We start from the raw sequence: 18622 nt of genomic DNA, 5'->3' as shown, positions 1-18622 counted from the left end.
ACTGATCATGTGGAGCGGCTAATGTGAGGCGTTCATGCCTAGGCGGGGGGAAAAAAATGGCACATTTTAAATTCATATTCACAGCAGAGGATTGGAAGAAGAAAAACATACATAATAGTGGCCGCTGGCAACAAAGTCGTCACGTGTTCAGATAAAAATCACACAAACTGTGCAGAGACAAAAATGAAAAAAAAAAAAAAAAAATCACATCTCAGAAGAACAAAAAAAAAATAAAAAATAAAAAATCACTGACACTTTTCACCAGCAGGGGGAGCAAAAACAGTCCAAATACAGTAAAATGGAAGCTGATAGACAACACTGGTCACTGCTAAACACAGAAAAGTCACAGAAAATACACAACTAAGATATTAGGCCATGCAGTGAGTTGAGAGGAGCAGCTGGTGGGACACACATACCATGCGCTGACATGCAGTGTGACAGTGGGTGTAGCCTAACCATCGTAAGAATCCATTAGAGGCAAAGAGGCCTGCCTCTCCCCATACATCCCTCCCTGAGAGAGAGAGAGAGAGACCAAAAGAAAGAGTAGGAGTGTGTGATAGAGAAAGAAAGAGAAGGAGAAAGAGACCAAAGGTGACATACAGAATAAAGAATTAAGGGGGTTAAGTGAAAACCCAAAGGAGAAGGTGAGGAGACAGAAAATGGAGAAGAAAGATGAAGGGGAAAAAGAAAAGCAAGAGGGGGGGAAAAAAGTGGAGGGAAATAAGGGCATCAGATGAGAAAAGAAAGGTTACATGAGGTTAGTTCAATGTTAAATGGGGGGAGAACACAGATAAGAAATGATGTGCAAGACATAGATCAAGCACAGTGCTTTAATAAGACATGCATCAACATGCTGTCTGTGGGTGTGTGTGTGTGTGTGTGTGTGTGTGTGTGTGAGAGAGCACGTCCGTTCACATTAACATTTTTAGCGTGAAGTGTGAGGATACGAATCGGTGTATCATCCTGAAATCTAGACATCAAAAGGTGTGTGTGTGTGTGTGCGCTTGTTTTACTATATTCGTGGGGTCCAAAAACCGGGGAATACAGTATACTTGTGGGGTCTGCACAGCCTTGTGGTGCCCAAAATGCTGGACCCCACAAGTTTAAAGGGCTGTTTGAGGGTTAAGACTTGGTTTTAGGATTAGGGATAGAATTAGGTTATGGTTAGGGTGAGGGTAAGGGTTAAGGTTAGGGTAAGGGGCTAGGGAATGCATTATGTCAATGGCGGGTACCTGCAAAGATAGTGCCACAAATCTGTGTGTGTGTGTGTGTGTAGGTGTGTGTAGGTGTGTGTAGGTGTTGTCTTGCTCATGATTAACCAGTTTTATCTTTTCAGCCAGGCTGTGATGTGCATCAATACCCAATCCAAAAAAAACAAACATTATTCGGCTTTGTGACGACACTGACTCCACACAGACTTCTCCTGAATGACCTGGAATTATGTCAGAGACGATGCAGAGGCAAACGGTATTAGTATTAGCAGATGATGAGATAACTGATGAGATAACAGAAAGTACCGGCCTTTGAAGCGCGGCTCTACAGCATGTGTGGTTTTTAAACATACTTTTGAACATCGCGATCATGTCTGTACCATACCGCCGTCTCACAAATTAGTATCTTCTAGAAACGCTAGGTAAGGTAAGTAAGGGGATGCAGGAAGTATGTAGTTGAGTTAAGTCATTCTCATTACAGTGCAGTCATGCAGGGTTATGCGTGTGAAAAGAGGCGTGTGCTGTGCATGTGGCCCGTTATTTACCTGTACTGCATCTCTGTCAGCAGGTTCGAGTGTGTTATCAAAAGTGTTCCTTCTCCCTCTCTGGTCAAGTGTGGAGTAGGCATCTGAATGAAGAGGAGAAACATACGTTAAAAAGTGTGTGTGTGTGTGTGTGTGTGTAATGCAAGGATCACACAAATCTCACAAAAAAAACGACTCATTGATAAGTTTCATCTGTTACACATGCCAATATCAAAGCATAGTGTGATACTGGCCTGTGTGTGTGTGTGTGTGTGTGTGTGTGTGTGTGTGTGTGTTTCCTGTTGTCACACTTGCCTGGTCCCAAGTCATTCATTGGAATCATTTCACGTTCCCCTTTGCCCCCTGTGTATTAAAAGACACAAAAAAACAATGGGCATCAATATGTACGTAGTTATAAATGGGCTTGCCTAAAGGTAGAATAGTGTGCAGGTGCGTTAGTGTGTTGTAAGAGTATCAAGTGTCAGACATGAGCCAGCTAGTATTTGCAAATCTATAGTTTACACTCAGTTGGTGTGTGTGATGAGTGGGATTTGGAAACTTTACTGTCAGTGCCAAAGACTTCAAAAGACCTTTTGAACATACTAGAGAGATACTATATTTTAACATGAACGTGATGACTGACAACCCGAGTTGAGATTATCTACAACTCCCCGCTGTGGTAAACCCTTAAATGTCTGCCAAGCAGGTTGAGACAAACATGCAAGAATTAAAAAGGAAAAAATCCTTTTTTTTCATTCTCCAGTGTCTGCAAGCAGCCTTTTGTCATACGATATGAACTTGTCAACTGCAGTACATAGAAACAAAGAGTGCCGACTCTTTGAAACACGGCCACAGTTCCTTTATTTGTAGAATATGAAGCAGAGCTCTGTGGAGCTTAAAGCTTAATGGTCGCCGCGGTGTTCCGGGTGCGAGGCGCGCACGCGCCATAAAATGACGTCCCTACGGCTGCCGTTTGCAGCGCGAAGGCTCCGCAACATATCGCTGCGCGTGCACCTCCGAATTTTTGTAACTGTGTGCGCGCTGCTCTTTCACGGTCGGCTGGAAGAGCCAGTTCGTCTGTACAGACATCTGTATGATTCTTCATGTACAGACCACAGAGAGTCAAACAGCCTTAAACAGTCCTTCCAGAAAGTTTTTTTTTGTGATTGTTGCGGGCAAAAATCCTTGATTATGCGGCACGTTTTCTTAAAAAAATGCGATGGAATATGCGGGATATTTATGCAATTTTATGCGATGAAATTGCGGGAACTTGCAAAAACTGCAGTTTGATAAAAAAAAGAGAAAAAAGTAATCTCCCACCCCCCACACCCTGCTTTTCGATGATGTTCACGTCGCGTAATTACGTCACTTCGTAACGTTCCCATGGCAACAGGGGAAAACGGCTGCTCTTGTGTGAAGTAAACGCAACATTTGTCAACTTTCTGCTAAGATATCTGTGACTTTTCTGCAACGAAAATGCGGGGATTATGAAATCATGCAAGCCCCGCATATTTTGCGGGCAAATCGGCAATTTATGCGGCGAAAGTGCGGCGTATTTGAAAAAAAATGCGACCCCCGCATAAATATGCGGACTTTGGCCGATTATGCATTGAATTCTGCATTTTCTGGAGGGACTGATTAAATATGTGGTCAGAGAGAGACACCACACTGGGAGAAGAAGAAACATTTTGCTGGAGAGTCAGGAAAAACAGGAGAGATCGTTTTGTCAAGGCTTCGTGGAAAGAGTGTTCCAGGCAGACAGTCATTTCGATTTGGAGACCAACAACAGTCACGTTAATGATTAGAGCAGATCAATGGAATGTTCGGCGGCACGTCGGTGTTTAACATGGATGTGTTTACTGCTGTTGCCAGGCAGCCAACTGTCCTTTACTTCTGGTCTCTTCTTCTCTGCTACTTTTTGCTTATTCACAGATTATTTTTGTTTGTACGCCCTCTGGTGTTTCAGAGAATACGGCAGCGAACAATGCGTTGAGCATAAATAAAACGTCCGTGCATGCTCGTAGCGCGCGCCATCTACGGGGTCGTGCTTGAGTATACCCAACGCCTACGTGAAGGAGTAGACTTGTGTTGCTAAAAAAAAACAAACACTGGAATTGGAGCTTTTCAATGCCCTACATACAACCTATTGCAAGTGCACACTCATAACTCATAATTATAATATTCTAATAATTAAATCGGTCTTTAGAGCAATCAGAATTGGGCTGTGTGCAAAGTAAAATTAATAATGTTAAAAAAAAAAATATATAAAAAAAATATATATATATAAAAAAAAAAAACATACCATGAATTAGCAAAAAGCTAAATATAAAGATATACATCTGACCCCTAACAGTAAAACATCAAGCGGTATGTCGTATGCTGCATTACAAACACGTGATTTAGATTTTTTGGGGTGTTTTGCAGTTAAATGTGACAAAAAAAAAATTTTGGTTCACATCAACAGAATAATATGCTATTAATACAAACAATATTTTTACTGGACAGGAGACTTAAAGACAGGAGACACTGAACACTGAGATATTTGGCCTTTGCAAAGCAGTACACTTCACACGCACGCGTTTCCCTTTTGCTTCCTGACCTTTGTCTATGAGCGGCAAAGTGCTGTCCTCATATCCTCCGTTGGCCCTGGTGGTGTTGCTGGGAGGGTTAAGGTTGACCATGAAGTCCGTCTTCTTCCAGCCGTCCTTCTCCAAAGTGCGCCGCAGCTCCTTGTAGCCCCACACTGTCTGCAGCACCAGGCCGGCCCCACGCACCTCCCGCTCAGAACGATTACTGCCGACCCCAGTGGACAGGAGAGGCAGAGACAGGGAATTCAAAGATAGGACTTAAAAGGACAAATCCGGCGCAAAATGAACCTAGGGGTTAATAACACACGTGTATGGAGTCGACCGTTCTCTGGGACATGTTTTCATGCTAATCAAATGTGACCAGTTTTATCGCAAACCGCTAATTATCTTATTATTATTATTATTATTATACGAACGCCGTGCAACGTGCATTCAGTTCAGCTCACGTTGCACGGCGTTCGTGGTTCGACTGGTCGTGACCGTTTTCCCAAGATGGCGCTTGCCTGTATACGTGAAAGGTACCGTCTTTCTCAACTATCTTTTTAATAAACTGTCTGTACACTTACAAAGTTCTCAATGCTTCGGTTTACATCATTATGCTGCAGTAGAAGTGTGGTGCTATTTTGAGCCTTGTTAGTGGTGTAGAAATAGCCATTTCTTTTTACTTTACCCATGCCCCGACTATTGGTGTTATAAGCTAATTAGCGGTTTGCGATAAAACTGGTCACATTCGATTAGCATGAAAACATGTCCCAGAGAACGGTCGACTCGATACGCGTGTGTTATTAACCCCTAGGTTCATTTAGCGCCGGATTTGTCCTTTAAAAAGGCACGCATAATGAAGCCAAGTGATTCAAAACATGCAGAAATGGGACAGGAAAATTATCTATAAAAAAAAAAAAAAAAAAAAAATCAGCCCTTACCCGTCCTTGTTAATGAGCACCAGTCTCTCTATTCCCTGTGAGGCCCTGAGGCTCTTTGCTGCTTCCAGACTGGAGCCCAGCACCTCATGGAGCGTGCTCAGTACCGACACCACCGTCTCTTCTGACAGTGCTCGCACCGGCTGACTCTGACCACCGCCGGGCAGGTTGGCCACCAGGTGAGGCACTGCATGTTTACCTGACAACACATGACAAAGAAGAATAAGAAGAAGAAAAAGTGATAATTTAAAAACACACGCCATCCTCTTGATACAACATGTCCAGGCGGACTAGCTCGGTCCCCCCAGAGTGCTCCAAGTCTCACCTAGTAGGTCTCTGTTGCGTGCGTCAATGGCCATGTTGCGGAGGGCTCCAGACATGGCGCGGACCACGCGGTCGTTGCCGTGGGCCAGCAGCTCAGTCATCATGGGTAGACCCTTCTCCTGCCGCAGCAGGGCGCGGATGTATCGCCCATACTAAAACAGACACAATTTGGGCTTTTCATTAAGTCAGGGCACAAACTACTCCAACTTTGGATAGACGGTTGTATTTTCTGACACAACCTAAATTATTATCAGACCCAAAACGGAATCTGCAGATTTTTCACCAGAAAGATGGGTGGAGATGGGTTTGTTTTATTTCAATTTGTTTAAAGTCTTTGAAAAATCGCCTGAAAATTCTGCATCCGCAGATTCCGTGACTCTGATTATTACACTGTATTTATATTGGAGGCATTAGGCATATTTCCCAAGGATACTTATCGAAGGGTTGAGCCAACTAGTATTAAAACTCCCATTTGCCCGGATTATTCCATTCACTAATCTTACACAATCTTAGCCTTTTAGCCACAGTACTAAGAAACTGTCATTCAAGACTGGACATGCCTCCTTTAACCCAGGGGATGACAGTTTCTACAGTAATTTGTGGTAAGTATCTGAGTAAGCTCTTTAGAAAACGGATGCGCACTAATGTGTACATTCCCAAAACATCCTTAGATTTGAACGACGTCTTACAAGCTCCGTTTGGCATGTTGTACATTTTGTTCAGATTCCCCACAATCTGGAATAGAGCTAGTGCGTTCACTCAGACAGGGAGTGTTGGTGAAATGGATTAACGTAATAATGAATAGTGGTTCTCACAGTCCAGCGCCCAGCACACAGGTTCTGAACGGCTCCAGCCGAGGCTTCCAGCACGGTGGGGTTCTTGGACTCCTTCAGCAGGGAGGTGTAGATGCGGACCACCTCTGGCTGGTACAACAGCTCATAGCCTTCAGGACGGAAAAAGAAAGTGGGCAGGAGGAGGGGAAGGAAAAGCAAGTATGGAGAGCAGGAGTGATTGATGGGAATATTCAGAAGAAATAGAGGAGAGGGAGTGTGAAGGGGAAGGGAAGGACAAATATACATGTTGTGAAAAAACGATTTTTTTGTTTGAATACAGTTAAAAAAAATAAATAAAAAAAAAAGAGTTACCTTTAGCAGGTGTGGTCCTCTTTGGAATGTCTATTATGTCTGCAGCTGCATCCTCATCTTTCCTACCTGGAATTAGACATTACAGCTTTAGAAACGCCCAGAATCTAAACATGACATTTATTTTTAGAAAATGAGTTCTACTGTTAGTACATTTGGTCCAGTTTGTTTAGACATATGCTATGGGCAAAACAAAAATGAGATGCATGTGGCGTGCGTGTTAGTACTAAAGACAGTTACACACTGACCTGTTAGCTCAGCTATTCTATTACTACTATTACTACTACGACGACGTCCGGTCATACAGCAAAGCAAAGTCCAGTCATACAGCGATAAAGAGCTTACCTTTGGAAAACCACTCATCTGTAGCCCAGCACGAAAAGGGGAGAGGAGAGAAAGAACAGAACAGGAAGAAGAGAGAGCATTGACAGTAAGTAAGAGGAAAGCAGCCATAACTGAGCCACACAGTTAACACCTGCTTACATCCTAACAGCCCTGCTGCCACCACTCAGAAATCAGCAATGTGACATGCCAAGTATGCCAAATAAAGCAGATCAAGGGACACAGCAGCTCGTCTAACCATTTCATATACAGTTTTCACACACACACCTCTGCACAGTATCAGTTTGAGAATTTGTTGCTGTGATCATTTTTGTGCAACACACCTAAAATTATAAATACACAACCAAACCAATAAGCTGATCTCCAGTGTGGGATTATCAAGTGATCGGCGACGTTTCTCGTATGCTCCCACACTCTGTCCTGCATAGCAGCTGCTCTGATGCAATCTCCTCTGTCATACGGTACTGTCAGTTATATCGCAATATCAAATCTAGTCTGGCGCCTTTCAAACGTCTGATTACAGCAAACCAAAACACATTTTTTGTACAGAATGCTGTTAAAGAGTAGCCAATCACCCAAGGTTTCTGCATATTTAATAGTAAGCTTTCCTACAACGATTAGTCAAATCAATTTGTCAATCATCAGAAAATGAATCCGCAACCATTGTAATTCATCATTTCAGTCATTTCTCAAGGCAAAAACGCCAAAACATGCACTTATTTCAGCTTCTCAAATGTGACGAATTTCTGCTTTTCTCGGTTTTATTAAATCAGTCATGAAAATAATCGTTTGTTGCAGCAAGCCCTAACGGTGCTTCTGAATTCTATCGGACTTACTCATGTAAGTGTTGACAGATGCAAACCGATTTAATAATAACAACAGGGTCAAAGCCACAAAACAGTAGAAAGGGGAGAAAGTGGGCGTGTAGTTGAGAAAAGACAAATCAATACTCTGAGTGAAACACAAACAGAGCAGCAGGAGAGAGGATGAGCTTTCTCGCAGTTGGGGAAATTGCTAACATTCCTGTGTGAGCGAGTGGTTTTGTTTGTGCAAGTGTGTGTGTGTGAGAGTGAGTGAGTATCAGTTTAGTGAGACACTGCTGTCAACAGTGACATCACCACAAATGTTCCTCCTACTGACTAAACAAATTCTCTCTCTCTCTCTCTCTCTCTCTCTCTCTCTGACCTTTGCTCTTGCGGGAGCTGAAGCAGCCGCCCTTCTGGCTGGCAGGGGCGGGGCCCTGGTTGTGGGGCGCGGCCTCCTGGTAGCGCTCACTGCCGGGGATTTCACGGTGCACCTGATAGGACAAGTTCCTCAGCAGACACATGCTGTTCTCTATCAACTGCAAAGATTGTGGGGGGGGGGGGAGAAAAGAGATGAGAAAGGGGGAAAAAAGGAAGAATTATTAAAACGCAATCTATCTGCCAAGTTTCCTACTGCAAATACACCACATCACCTACTTGCAATCGTACACAACCTTGTTTTAATGTAATTAATTACATGGTTTAAAAGAGCTCTCAATCGCTTTAGCATTGCACTCTTATAACACTCACAATGGACAGTTTTTGGAAAAAAAAAAAAAAAAAGGATCAAAATCGATGCAGCAGAACCAGAGATAGTCTTTTTTTTTATTCCATGCATTACCCACAATGCAGTTGTGGTTCATGTTGGTAAGCTAACTTCTTTCTAACTCAGCACCCCAAGGTTTTTTTCTTCAGCACCACCAATGCTGACTCGTACCATTACTTAAGACAATTGATCAGACACTGTCCCCTGTGGAGCCACAGTTATTTACTGTAACTGACTTTTCACATTAGTCAGCGGTGCTCCCAAGGACCTGTAAACAGGCCGATGCGTACAATTGGTCACGTTCCCTTTTAATGTCAACTAAACCAGCGTTCCGCTTACCTTATTGTCGACGTCTTTACAGTCAATCTGGGATTGGACAATGTACATGAGCGAATCAACCAATCCTGCGCACTCCCTCAGCTTCCTCCTTGCCTCGCTTCGCTCTGAACTCACATTTCTTTAGACGAGTGGAGAGTTGAGGAGAGGAGAAACAAGAATGGTAGACAAAACATGGATTAGCAGCGTGAAAGGCCGGAGAAATAACTGAGGCAGTTAAGAGGTTAAAGTGGACAGGAAAGAGTCCATTTTAGTGACTACAAAAGGATTCCAGAACACAATGCTCGAGTTGTTTAAATGAAAGCCCTGTTAAATTTACTGGTTTACAAAGAGGGTACAGTTTGATGGGATCAAGTTACAGCTCTGGACCAGTTTCTTCAGCTGCTCTCGGACTCAGTCCTACTTAGTGAACTAACAGGACTAGATGGATGGAAAACTGATACCCAGTTAGTTCTTCATTCGGCGATGTAGAAGGCATGCAAAGAAAGGAACATGAGGGAGGAAACTGTGGAACTCAGCCTTGGCCTTTTGTTTTGCCCTGTGACAAGCACGCCCTCTCGCACAATACTTGGACACATTCCTTTCCAACGCAGGGGCCACTGATTGCTCATCACTGCATAGTTCAGAAGCTTATTTACATGTTGCAGTCGGCAAACATTTAGAAAGTAAAACGCTGACTAAATCAAATGCAGCCTCACAGAGCCGCTGGCATGGCTGTAGACTCTTAAGCTTGATGTATACTTCTGTGTAAAATCTATGCCGTTGCTACGGACATGGGTACGTGGAGACACAAACTCACGAGATCAAGGAGAGGGTTCACTTTTCCTGCTACAGAGTTCCCACCGTGGTCAGAAAGCATAGGGGAGACACTTTGTTTCCCTCACTATGACTCTAGCGGCGCTCCCAAGCTAATCGCTGTCACTCTCTCACTCCCCCCCCCCACACACACACACGTACAAACATCAGGCCACGTACGTAGGCTACGGCGAAAGCTCTGCGTGGAGCCTCCGCAGAACCATTAAACAAGTTTTAGTCTTGCTTGCTCTACTGCAAATCTGGTCACCTACACAGTACATATTAACTGAACACCTTCTGCCACATATAGTGTACAATGGGAGTTGATCATGGAGCTCACTGGTATCTTGGGTATTTCTGATCTGCATCTTGTGTAGAATGCTGGGCACGTGGACAAGGCAAGTCATCGGACCTATGTGGGTCAGCCTCGTGTTGAGACAAACGGGTTTGTAGGCGTGATGAAGCAATATATCATAGGTGTTCAAGTCTACAGCTCTACTGAACTAAACGTATCAAACAGGGATCCTCCGATCCTCTTGCTATGCCACTGAGGGCGGTTATCATTCTCTTTATGTGAAAAAGCCAGTGTGTACTGCTTTCAGCCCATTGATATCAAGTATTGCAATTCATTCAATGTACTGGCCATCTAAATGTGCTGTGGAAAACCACCTACCTTCTAAAAGCAACATCTGCATGTTTATGTGTTAAGAGAGGCCTCGATTTCATGACTTTTCCGAAAATCCAAAGTCACACTTCAATCTTTCTGAAAAACCAATTAATAATCAAGTTTCATACACGGAATCAAAATCTGACCCCATTTCCTTGCACTCCTCAATTAGATTTGAAGACACTTTTAGGAATTTGACACACAAATATACAGGACAGTATTGTCAATGACTGTATGATTTTCTACTCCAGTGTCTGGTCATACGGTGTACTGAGACAATACTGTCCAGGCCATTTCTGCAAATACCAAATTTAAGATTACCACGTTATTCACACATTTTTCTAGACCTCGCAAATGTGCACTGTAATTAACCGTGTGGTCAAGGGGAACGCATCGATAACAGACTTCGCAGGCTACAACATACTGTTTACACTGTGTAAGTCAATGCCCCACTGTTCTCTGCTCGCCCCCTCCCTGAACTCTGAAATTCCCTTCTTCACCCTCTCCTGGCTGCATTTCTCACAAATTCAGACAGATTTATCTTTCATAAATAACTGACATTTAACCCTTAAGAGCACTATAAATATATAATAAAAAAAATTTATAAAAAAGATATTTTTGTTTATATGTGCTTAGTGGTCAGAGTAAAGGCTTCTGTCGTACACAATATAGCACATGCATCGTTCCATTACAAACCTTTGAATGTAATGGACCTGCATGGTGCTTATTTCTTTCCACTGCCAGGGTAGCTTTATAAAAGTATACTTTTACTGCAGTTATTGTAAGGATATTATCCAAAAATAGAAAAGCAATCAGAAGCAGAGGTGATGACAAACCTTTTATAATCAATTCTAACAGACAGAAATGTAAGTGTTAAAATGTCTTGTAAAACGGGCTGGTTTATCCTGATTGAGAGGCACACGTTAGGCATTTGTATTCTGACTGTATCATCCTTCTGATTATTAGTGGAATAAAAGGCTTCACGTGAACATTGCTCCTTTCCTCTTTCTTCATCGAGGCCACTCCATGATGCTTATCCCTCCTCTCTTTTGCTCTTTCAACTCTCCATTGCTCCCTCATTCATCCCACTGCTCTGTCAGTCTGTTGAGCTGGCATGTTTCCATCGTACTCGCTTGTGCTACATCAACCCTCCCTCCTTCCAATCCCCTTCATATCATCAGAAGCAGTCAAACTGATTTGATAAGCTCTTCCTCTTATACCTCAGGCAGCCTGCTGTGTTGGTGAGGGCTGTCTCCCACTCCAGATGCCTGGGCTTGCAGCTGTCCCCTCCTCCGGCTCCGTTGCTCCCTCGCGCCCAGCCTGAATGGGGCACCATCACCTCGTCGGAGAGGGCGTGCAGTGCATGGTCCACGATCTCCATTTTCACAGAGTCGTGCGACGACAGGTTCCACAGCGTCCCTGGGGAAATTTTAAAACATGCAGAAATGCCGTGTTTAATTATGAAGCCTACTTCCACTCTTGCAAAAAGACATTTTATAGGCCTTTAGAAAATAAGCCTTAAAATGTATATAATATTTTCACACAACAACAAGCTGTAAACACACAGGAATATCCAAATATTACAAGGTTATGCCATAAATAAGTGTGGGAATTTAATAGCCTGTGTCTTTTTGGATAGGTTTACCATTCTCAACCTTTTTTTAGTACAGAGTGAGTATGTTGTTTCTTTTTGTCTCATCATGAACAAACCACTAAAAATATGATACACGTAAAAAGTTAAAAGTAATACAGTGTTTTCATTGAGCCGATTGGTCAATGGCCGTGCTGTGCTGTTGCATGTGCCTCTAACCTGTGATGGTGTCAGTGAGGTCCTGGTCATGGGTCTTCCTCAGCAGCCTGACCAGAGCAGGCACTCCATCACAGTTCTTGATGGCGATCTTGTTGTCTTGATCTTTGCCGTATGAGATGTTCTTTAATGCTCCGCAGGCTGCATAGTGAACCTTTAAGAAAGATGCAATAACAACTTATTGAGCCATTGGTCATAATGAAGTATCACTTATTGAGAGCATTGCTTTCACATACATGGATTTAGTGTATTAGTAGAAAGCAGTGTCATGCCCTGACATGGGTCTTGGCAGTTTTACTCATTCAACTGTCTATAATTAGTAGGCCACATTGCTGACATATTTTCACTATAAAGTAGGGACTTTGGGACAGACTTGGAAGCCGCAGCACACCTGCCTTAGGGAGAGGCATGCGCATGCCTACAACATCAGGCCAGCAGCGACAGTTGGGAGTCTCCAAAGCTTTTGCGAGAGGCGCGAAGTACCAACGAGACAGCAATAAATGGCGAGCACTTACTGACAGCGTGACTCGCTATTTGGTTGAAGAACTGGTGCCATTCCGCACCGTTGAAAAGCCAGCATTCAAGGCCATGCTACAGGCTTTTGATAAACAGTACGCACTTCCCGACCCAAAGTACATTTCTCAAAAAGTGATCCCTGAAAAGTATATCAAAGTAAAGGACGGCATTATACGGGAATTGAAAGATATTGACAATTTCTCGGTGACAACGGATATGTGGTCAAGTGTAAACGTGATGCCATACATGAGCCCGACCATTCATTGTCTCAGCGCGGACTGGGAACTTAAATCAAAGTGACCGTGTTCACGCCGGAAAGTCACACGGCTGACAACCTGGCGGAAGCCTTCAGGGTCCTCCTTTCAAGAGTCTGGACGAGAGGAAAACTGGCCTGTATTACAACAGACAATGGGGCAAAATACAGTGGTGGCGGAGAGAAAACTGGACTGGCAATGGCTAAATTGCTTTGGCCATAATCTGCATTTAGCGATCACCAATGCATCCTAATATCAATGCTGCATGTTACATACATGTGTACTGTGCAATTTAAGTTGTTGAGCAGATTTTCATGATACTTTACCACACACACACAGTGTGGAGTCTTTGGAACCACTTAAAAACGTTAAGAAGATGCAGTCGCTGTTTGACCCATTTCTCCAGCCAGGAAGTCATTCGAGGCACACCAGACTTTAAATTTGTCACTGTCCGTAGAGCATGAAATGTGAAACTGAGATGCCTCGAGAGTGGAATGCATGATGTGGTTTGTCTGGTATTGCTCATACAAAGATCAGCAAAACCTTGCCACAGTTTGTGCTAAATGAAAGGGAATCATAGAAAAACCACAGAATGTTTTGGCCGAAACCATATTTAGCACAAATGTTGACCTACAGGATTTGACCAAGAGAAGTCAAAATAGATCATTTTCATTTCCCTTTCAAATCGGTATTAGAGCTGAGTCTCAAGTTCCCCTTGTCTCGGGCCAAATGAACTGTCCCACTATTACATAAGCAACACACTCCATCCCTTAAGCCTCACTTTTACCCCACCTAGTCCAATCATAACACACAGTTCTAGTGAGTAAGGAATGAACAGAAAGTCATGGAGAAAATCAGCAAACTGACCTCTTTGTTTGGGTTGTCGAGCATAGAGACCAGCGCTGGGATGCCTTTCAGTCGACGCACATCACATTTCACCTGGAAAGCAAAAGGATGGACATAAGTAGTGATGTGGATGGGGGGGGGGCGGGCGGCAAGTGAAGTCCAGTTTACGGTTTTTAAACAGCCCAGCAATCCACATTATGTCGACAGCAAATCAACTGAAAAAAGTAGAGATGGTCCGATACCATATTTTGCTTCCCGATACCGATTCTGATACCTGAACTTGCGTATCGGCCGATACCGAGTACCGATCTGATACCAGGGTGTCATACATTTTATTATGTTTTAACAACTGTATACTACTATCCCTGTATGGATGTGACATGATTCCTATCTTTGTTGCCGGTCTGGCTCAGGTTAAACTCTTTGTGAAACATGAAAAAACACAAACAATGAACTTTTTATTATCCAGTTTGACAGTCGGTTATAACGGAAAATCTAAATCTAAACATTCTCTGCCTTGCGACTCACGAGTCAAATGTTGCCAACAACTGGAAACATCAAAAACAGACTGCAGATAATGTTTTGTCATGTAAAGCAGACCCTGTATAGATAGCGCCAGATGTTAGCCCTGAATTTGTCTGCCCTGAGTAATTTTCGAATGTCTTCCAGATCTTGGGGGGGGGGGAACAATTATTGGAATTGTCACTGGACAAACCCATCCAGGTGCTTTACATTCAGTGTGAGCATAAAAGTCCCAGGTCGGTGCAGATTAAAATCTGGAGTTAACGCAAGATCAATAAGACAGAGTGTCTGTCCAGCTTTAGACAGACTTCCTCCCTGCAGGATATTTTTCCTTGTTTTCTTTGCTATATTTTGAAGTGATTCATGATGAAGTGAAGTGAAGCGGTTCATGTTATTGTAAACAAAACAAGTGCATTGCCACATAGTTAAACAACCAGCAACGCATGGTCAAATGTTCTATTAAAACGTTGACTTCACTGCTCAATAAGCAAAAAGCTACTTTTAAACAAATGAAGCCAGATCCAATTCAAAACCAGTTCTATTTCCGATATCCAACCTTAAAGCAACACCAAAGATTCTTTTGTACCTTAAAATAATGTTTCCAAAATCGTTTCAGTGGTTCATCAACTCGTAACACACTGCTGCATTCGCTTTGCGACCCTCTATCGGCTATAACCGCACTATACAAGTTTGCCTGATCGGGTAGCGGATCTGTAGTTCGAATGAGACATAATGGACACAATTCCGCTTCCAACCTGTAGGGGGACCGAAGAGGAAAAGTGCTTTGGTGTCGCTTTAAGAAAAGAAAAGAAAAAAGGTTTTCACTGTCTACGCCCTGAAATCTACCCCTCCAACTACTCCTTATCTTACACATCCAACTTTCTGTCTGGCTTGGCTATATCCTCTATCATACATGCCTCAGTCATTCCTAGAAAACACATGACTCATCATCTTAAGTCCTCAAATACTGCACGTAAACCTCTGTGCTCCTCAAGTAATTGCTTTTAAGTCTATTCCCATCTACATCAGGCTGGATACAAGCGTCATTAAATAAAACGATATGCTTGCACATGTGCATCTCTTACTTTATCATTTTTATAGGTGAGATGCTGCAGGTATGCAGCTGCGTTGCTCCTGACGGGGTCCAGCCGGTAGTTCAGCATGGCAATGACCTCGGGCAGCTCTGGCTGACGCCAGCCACCAGGGCCGGGGCCGGGAGCTTTCCTTAGAGTGCTGTCCAATGAAGCCATGCTACCTCTTTCACCCTGGGCCAGTGGCGCTCCTCCCCAATAGTACATGTCCCCTGGGCCGCTCATGTCGCCATCCAAGGTGCCCTCGTAACTCCTGGGGAGGGAGGGAGGAGAACATACGTGAAGGTACTCATTTTCTGACGACACACACGACAATCCATCAGTACAAACAGAGAGGAAAGGTGGAAATGGTCATTTAAAAACCAAAATACATACAATTCAATATATATTTTTCCCTTTACTTCATTTTTTTCTCTAAAATATAAATTATTGTGGAAGGAACATTATTATTATTATTATGTGCACTTTTTGCAGACATAAACATCACTCTCAAAGATGGCTCAAAGGCACTGCATACAGTTCATACACCGAACATACTTCTAGATGTTACTCATCCCTAAAACACAGATGAGTCACTACAAAAGCACACAACTTACCCAGCCCTGCGTGGGGGCCCATGGGAATACGCGTTGTGGTTGCGGGGTACGGTGCTGTAGTGCATTGGGTGTCCCATGCCATAGTCGGGCTCATCGTAGCCCATGCTGCGCTGATCATCCTCCAGACCATACGGATCTGGGACAAACCTCGGAATAGAGGACAGCTCCATGGCACTGCCCATACGCCCAACCTACACAGGGACAAGGTCCAAAATGATAGAAGCTACATGCCAAATGCAGTGGCAAACGTATGCAGTGCTTTGTTAATCTGTGTACTCCTCTAATCCTATTCAATTCGTAACAAATAGCATGGAAGCAAAATACCAAATTTAGCAAATCAATCTTTAATGGTCAGTTAGAATGAAATACAATGGTTGTTGAAGATACCTGTGGCTGAGCAGCGTAGGGGTCCAGCTGGTTCCTGCTGGGGGCTCTGTAGCTTGGATCCAGAGTTCTGTAACCATCTGGATGGATCGGTCTGGAGAGGGGAGGGACAGGGAAGTTAAGTGTGAGGATAGAAGAGAGGGAAATATTGTCCAGATTATTTATTTAAAAACTACAAAGTACATTGTCTTTTTTGTTTATTAATTTATAACATTCATACATACAGTACATACATACAAACAACAAAGACAAACTTACAAACCCCCCCCCAACCCCTCCAACCCCAGTCCTGTGACTTGTATTAGAATTACAAAGTGAATGTCTCGATGGCTTAAATAAACCTGAGTTCCAACCGAAAAAACTATACCTGTAGCGATCATCCATGCGAGCTCCCCTGCTAAGGCTTGCGTAGGCCTCAGATGGGGGTCCAGTGCGGTGGTAGTCGTCGTAGCCCCCTGGCGGTCCGTAGTGGTAGTTGCGGGGCACAGTGTGAGTGGGGTAGTCCATGGGCATGCCACCGCCAGGTCCCTGTCTGTAGACCATGGGCGCAGGGTAGCCCCCCATACCCGTCACTGAGCCCCCACCGTCCAGGGAAAGCGTGTCCGACACGGAGGGAATGACTGTGCGAGTGGTGGTGGTCTTCACTACTTTCTTTACCTTAAAAAGCAAAAGAAGGGAGTTCAAATCACTCCCGAGACACACCGTCAAGATCATCCAGGGATACAACTTAAAAATGACACACACCTCAGTGAATCCTAACTCTGACAAGCTACAAACACACATGCCATTGTCATTTAGTGCTGTGAACTGCACACTTCGCAAAAGGGAATTTCCGCTTTCCATTAACAAGTGTTACCGTGGTTTCTGTGCGCCGCGTGGTCCCATCTTCATTGGTCTCCACAGAGACAACAGGTGGCACCTCCTGGGGATCCTCCTCCACCGTGTATGTTTCCTGCACCACCTGACCAGGCTCCATCCTGAACTGCACACACATTAACATTTCAGAGAAAACTCAAGATATAGTATAGCACAGATATAGTCTCACATGGGATAGCCTCAACCTTCTTAAGAGTTAAACGGCTGAAACAGAGAGGGCTCCGGAAGATGCTTACATGATGTGTCCCGTTGATGTAACCCTCGTTCAGTGTCAGCCTCTCTATGTCTGCATCACAAGGAATGCGGCCGTTCTGCAGGGAGGAAAAAAAAATAACAAAAAATACACATGAGAGGATCACGCACGCACGCAGTTGTACTTTTCCAGCCATCCATAGTGACAAGCTGCTTATGTACAGTACTGATCAAATTAAAAAAAAATTAAAAAAAACGAAAGCAGCAACTTTCGTTGGCACAAAGCTTTATCTTGTGACACTACATGCACTCCAAAAGGTATGTAAACCTCATGAAAAATGAACACAACCACAGGCTTTCATGTTTGCACTCTTCGCCCCGAAACACAAACAGCTGAATGGAACACACACTCATCCAACAAACCTATGAATGAACTGGGATAATGCAATGAGATGATGAAATAATTAGTGATCAAATGAAAAATGGCCCACAGAGAGACGAACAAAAAAGGGACAAACTTCTCTCTCTTATGAGTCGACACCACCAGCATTGCCGGCCCAGGGGTGGTGATGGGTGTGGTGCACTTCCCATTCCAGCCACAGGGGGAGCTCTATGTATCTCTACTGCCATCTCTGCAGTTGTATCTCCACTACTATGGTAAAGGGAACACAGCCAGGGGGGGAATTGCTCAACAGTTATTCAGAGATGGGATGCAGTTGTATCATGCTGACAGAAATGTTGTATTTAAAATAAAATAAAATAAGTGAAAGCTGGAAATAATACTTGCGGGAGGAGCAATGACAAGCCTTTTAAAGTGCCACTCGGCCTGGACTAATTACAAAAGACTTTAGTTGAAGCGAATTTTTCTCTTTAGTTGAGATAAAGACTCAGTCAGAGAGAATAGCAGAAAGTGCCGGGCAGATGTCAACGTGTGGGAACCTGTCAGTTAAGACCGAGGTCGTGTTGCGCTGCCTGGGAGAGTGGCAGAGGCATGCCGAAGCCTTTGGGCTATGTAAACACACACAGCAGAGATAAGAACCAGCACAGGCTACATTTCTGTCCTGCTCTCACTACAACACACACAGCCTATAGTTCTGCTCCTTATAAGCCACTAGAATTA

General features: G+C 43.7%; 1 protein-coding gene across 8 annotated transcripts in view; it reads right to left on the bottom strand.

Moving 5' to 3' along the window:
* ctnnd1 (catenin (cadherin-associated protein), delta 1) overlaps positions 1 to 18622 on the bottom strand; it is a 31981-nt gene that overhangs the window by 2199 nt on the left and 11160 nt on the right. For 6 of the 8 annotated variants that reach the window (XM_078266357.1, XM_078266316.1, XM_078266349.1 and 3 more), the window contains 19 exons: positions 17547 to 17621; positions 17291 to 17416; positions 16802 to 17091; positions 16438 to 16528; positions 16051 to 16241; positions 15449 to 15707; positions 13863 to 13934; positions 12229 to 12379; positions 11639 to 11837; positions 8960 to 9077; positions 8237 to 8393; positions 6713 to 6778; positions 6383 to 6510; positions 5569 to 5719; positions 5247 to 5442; positions 4335 to 4528; positions 2051 to 2098; positions 1757 to 1839; positions 417 to 511 (listed from right to left, as the gene is read on the bottom strand). In XM_078266357.1, coding sequence (XP_078122483.1) covers positions 452 to 511; positions 1757 to 1839; positions 2051 to 2098; positions 4335 to 4528; positions 5247 to 5442; positions 5569 to 5719; positions 6383 to 6510; positions 6713 to 6778; positions 8237 to 8393; positions 8960 to 9077; positions 11639 to 11837; positions 12229 to 12379; positions 13863 to 13934; positions 15449 to 15707; positions 16051 to 16241; positions 16438 to 16528; positions 16802 to 17091; positions 17291 to 17410 — 2574 coding nt within the window. In that variant the 5' untranslated portion in view covers positions 17411 to 17416; positions 17547 to 17621 and the 3' untranslated portion in view covers positions 417 to 451. Of the gene's footprint in view, positions 1 to 14; positions 39 to 416; positions 512 to 1756; positions 1840 to 2050; positions 2099 to 4334; positions 4529 to 5246; positions 5443 to 5568; positions 5720 to 6382; positions 6511 to 6712; positions 6779 to 8236; positions 8394 to 8959; positions 9078 to 11638; positions 11838 to 12228; positions 12380 to 13862; positions 13935 to 15448; positions 15708 to 16050; positions 16242 to 16437; positions 16529 to 16801; positions 17092 to 17290; positions 17417 to 17546; positions 17622 to 18622 lie in introns of those variants that run through there. The other 2 variants (XM_078266342.1, XM_078266333.1) reach the window with 2 other exon arrangements.

This window comes from Sander vitreus, chromosome 2 (genome assembly GCF_031162955.1).
Source record: "Sander vitreus isolate 19-12246 chromosome 2, sanVit1, whole genome shotgun sequence".
Classification (NCBI taxonomy): Eukaryota; Metazoa; Chordata; class Actinopteri; order Perciformes; family Percidae; genus Sander; species Sander vitreus.
This window is presented reverse-complemented; position numbering and strand designations above follow the sequence as displayed.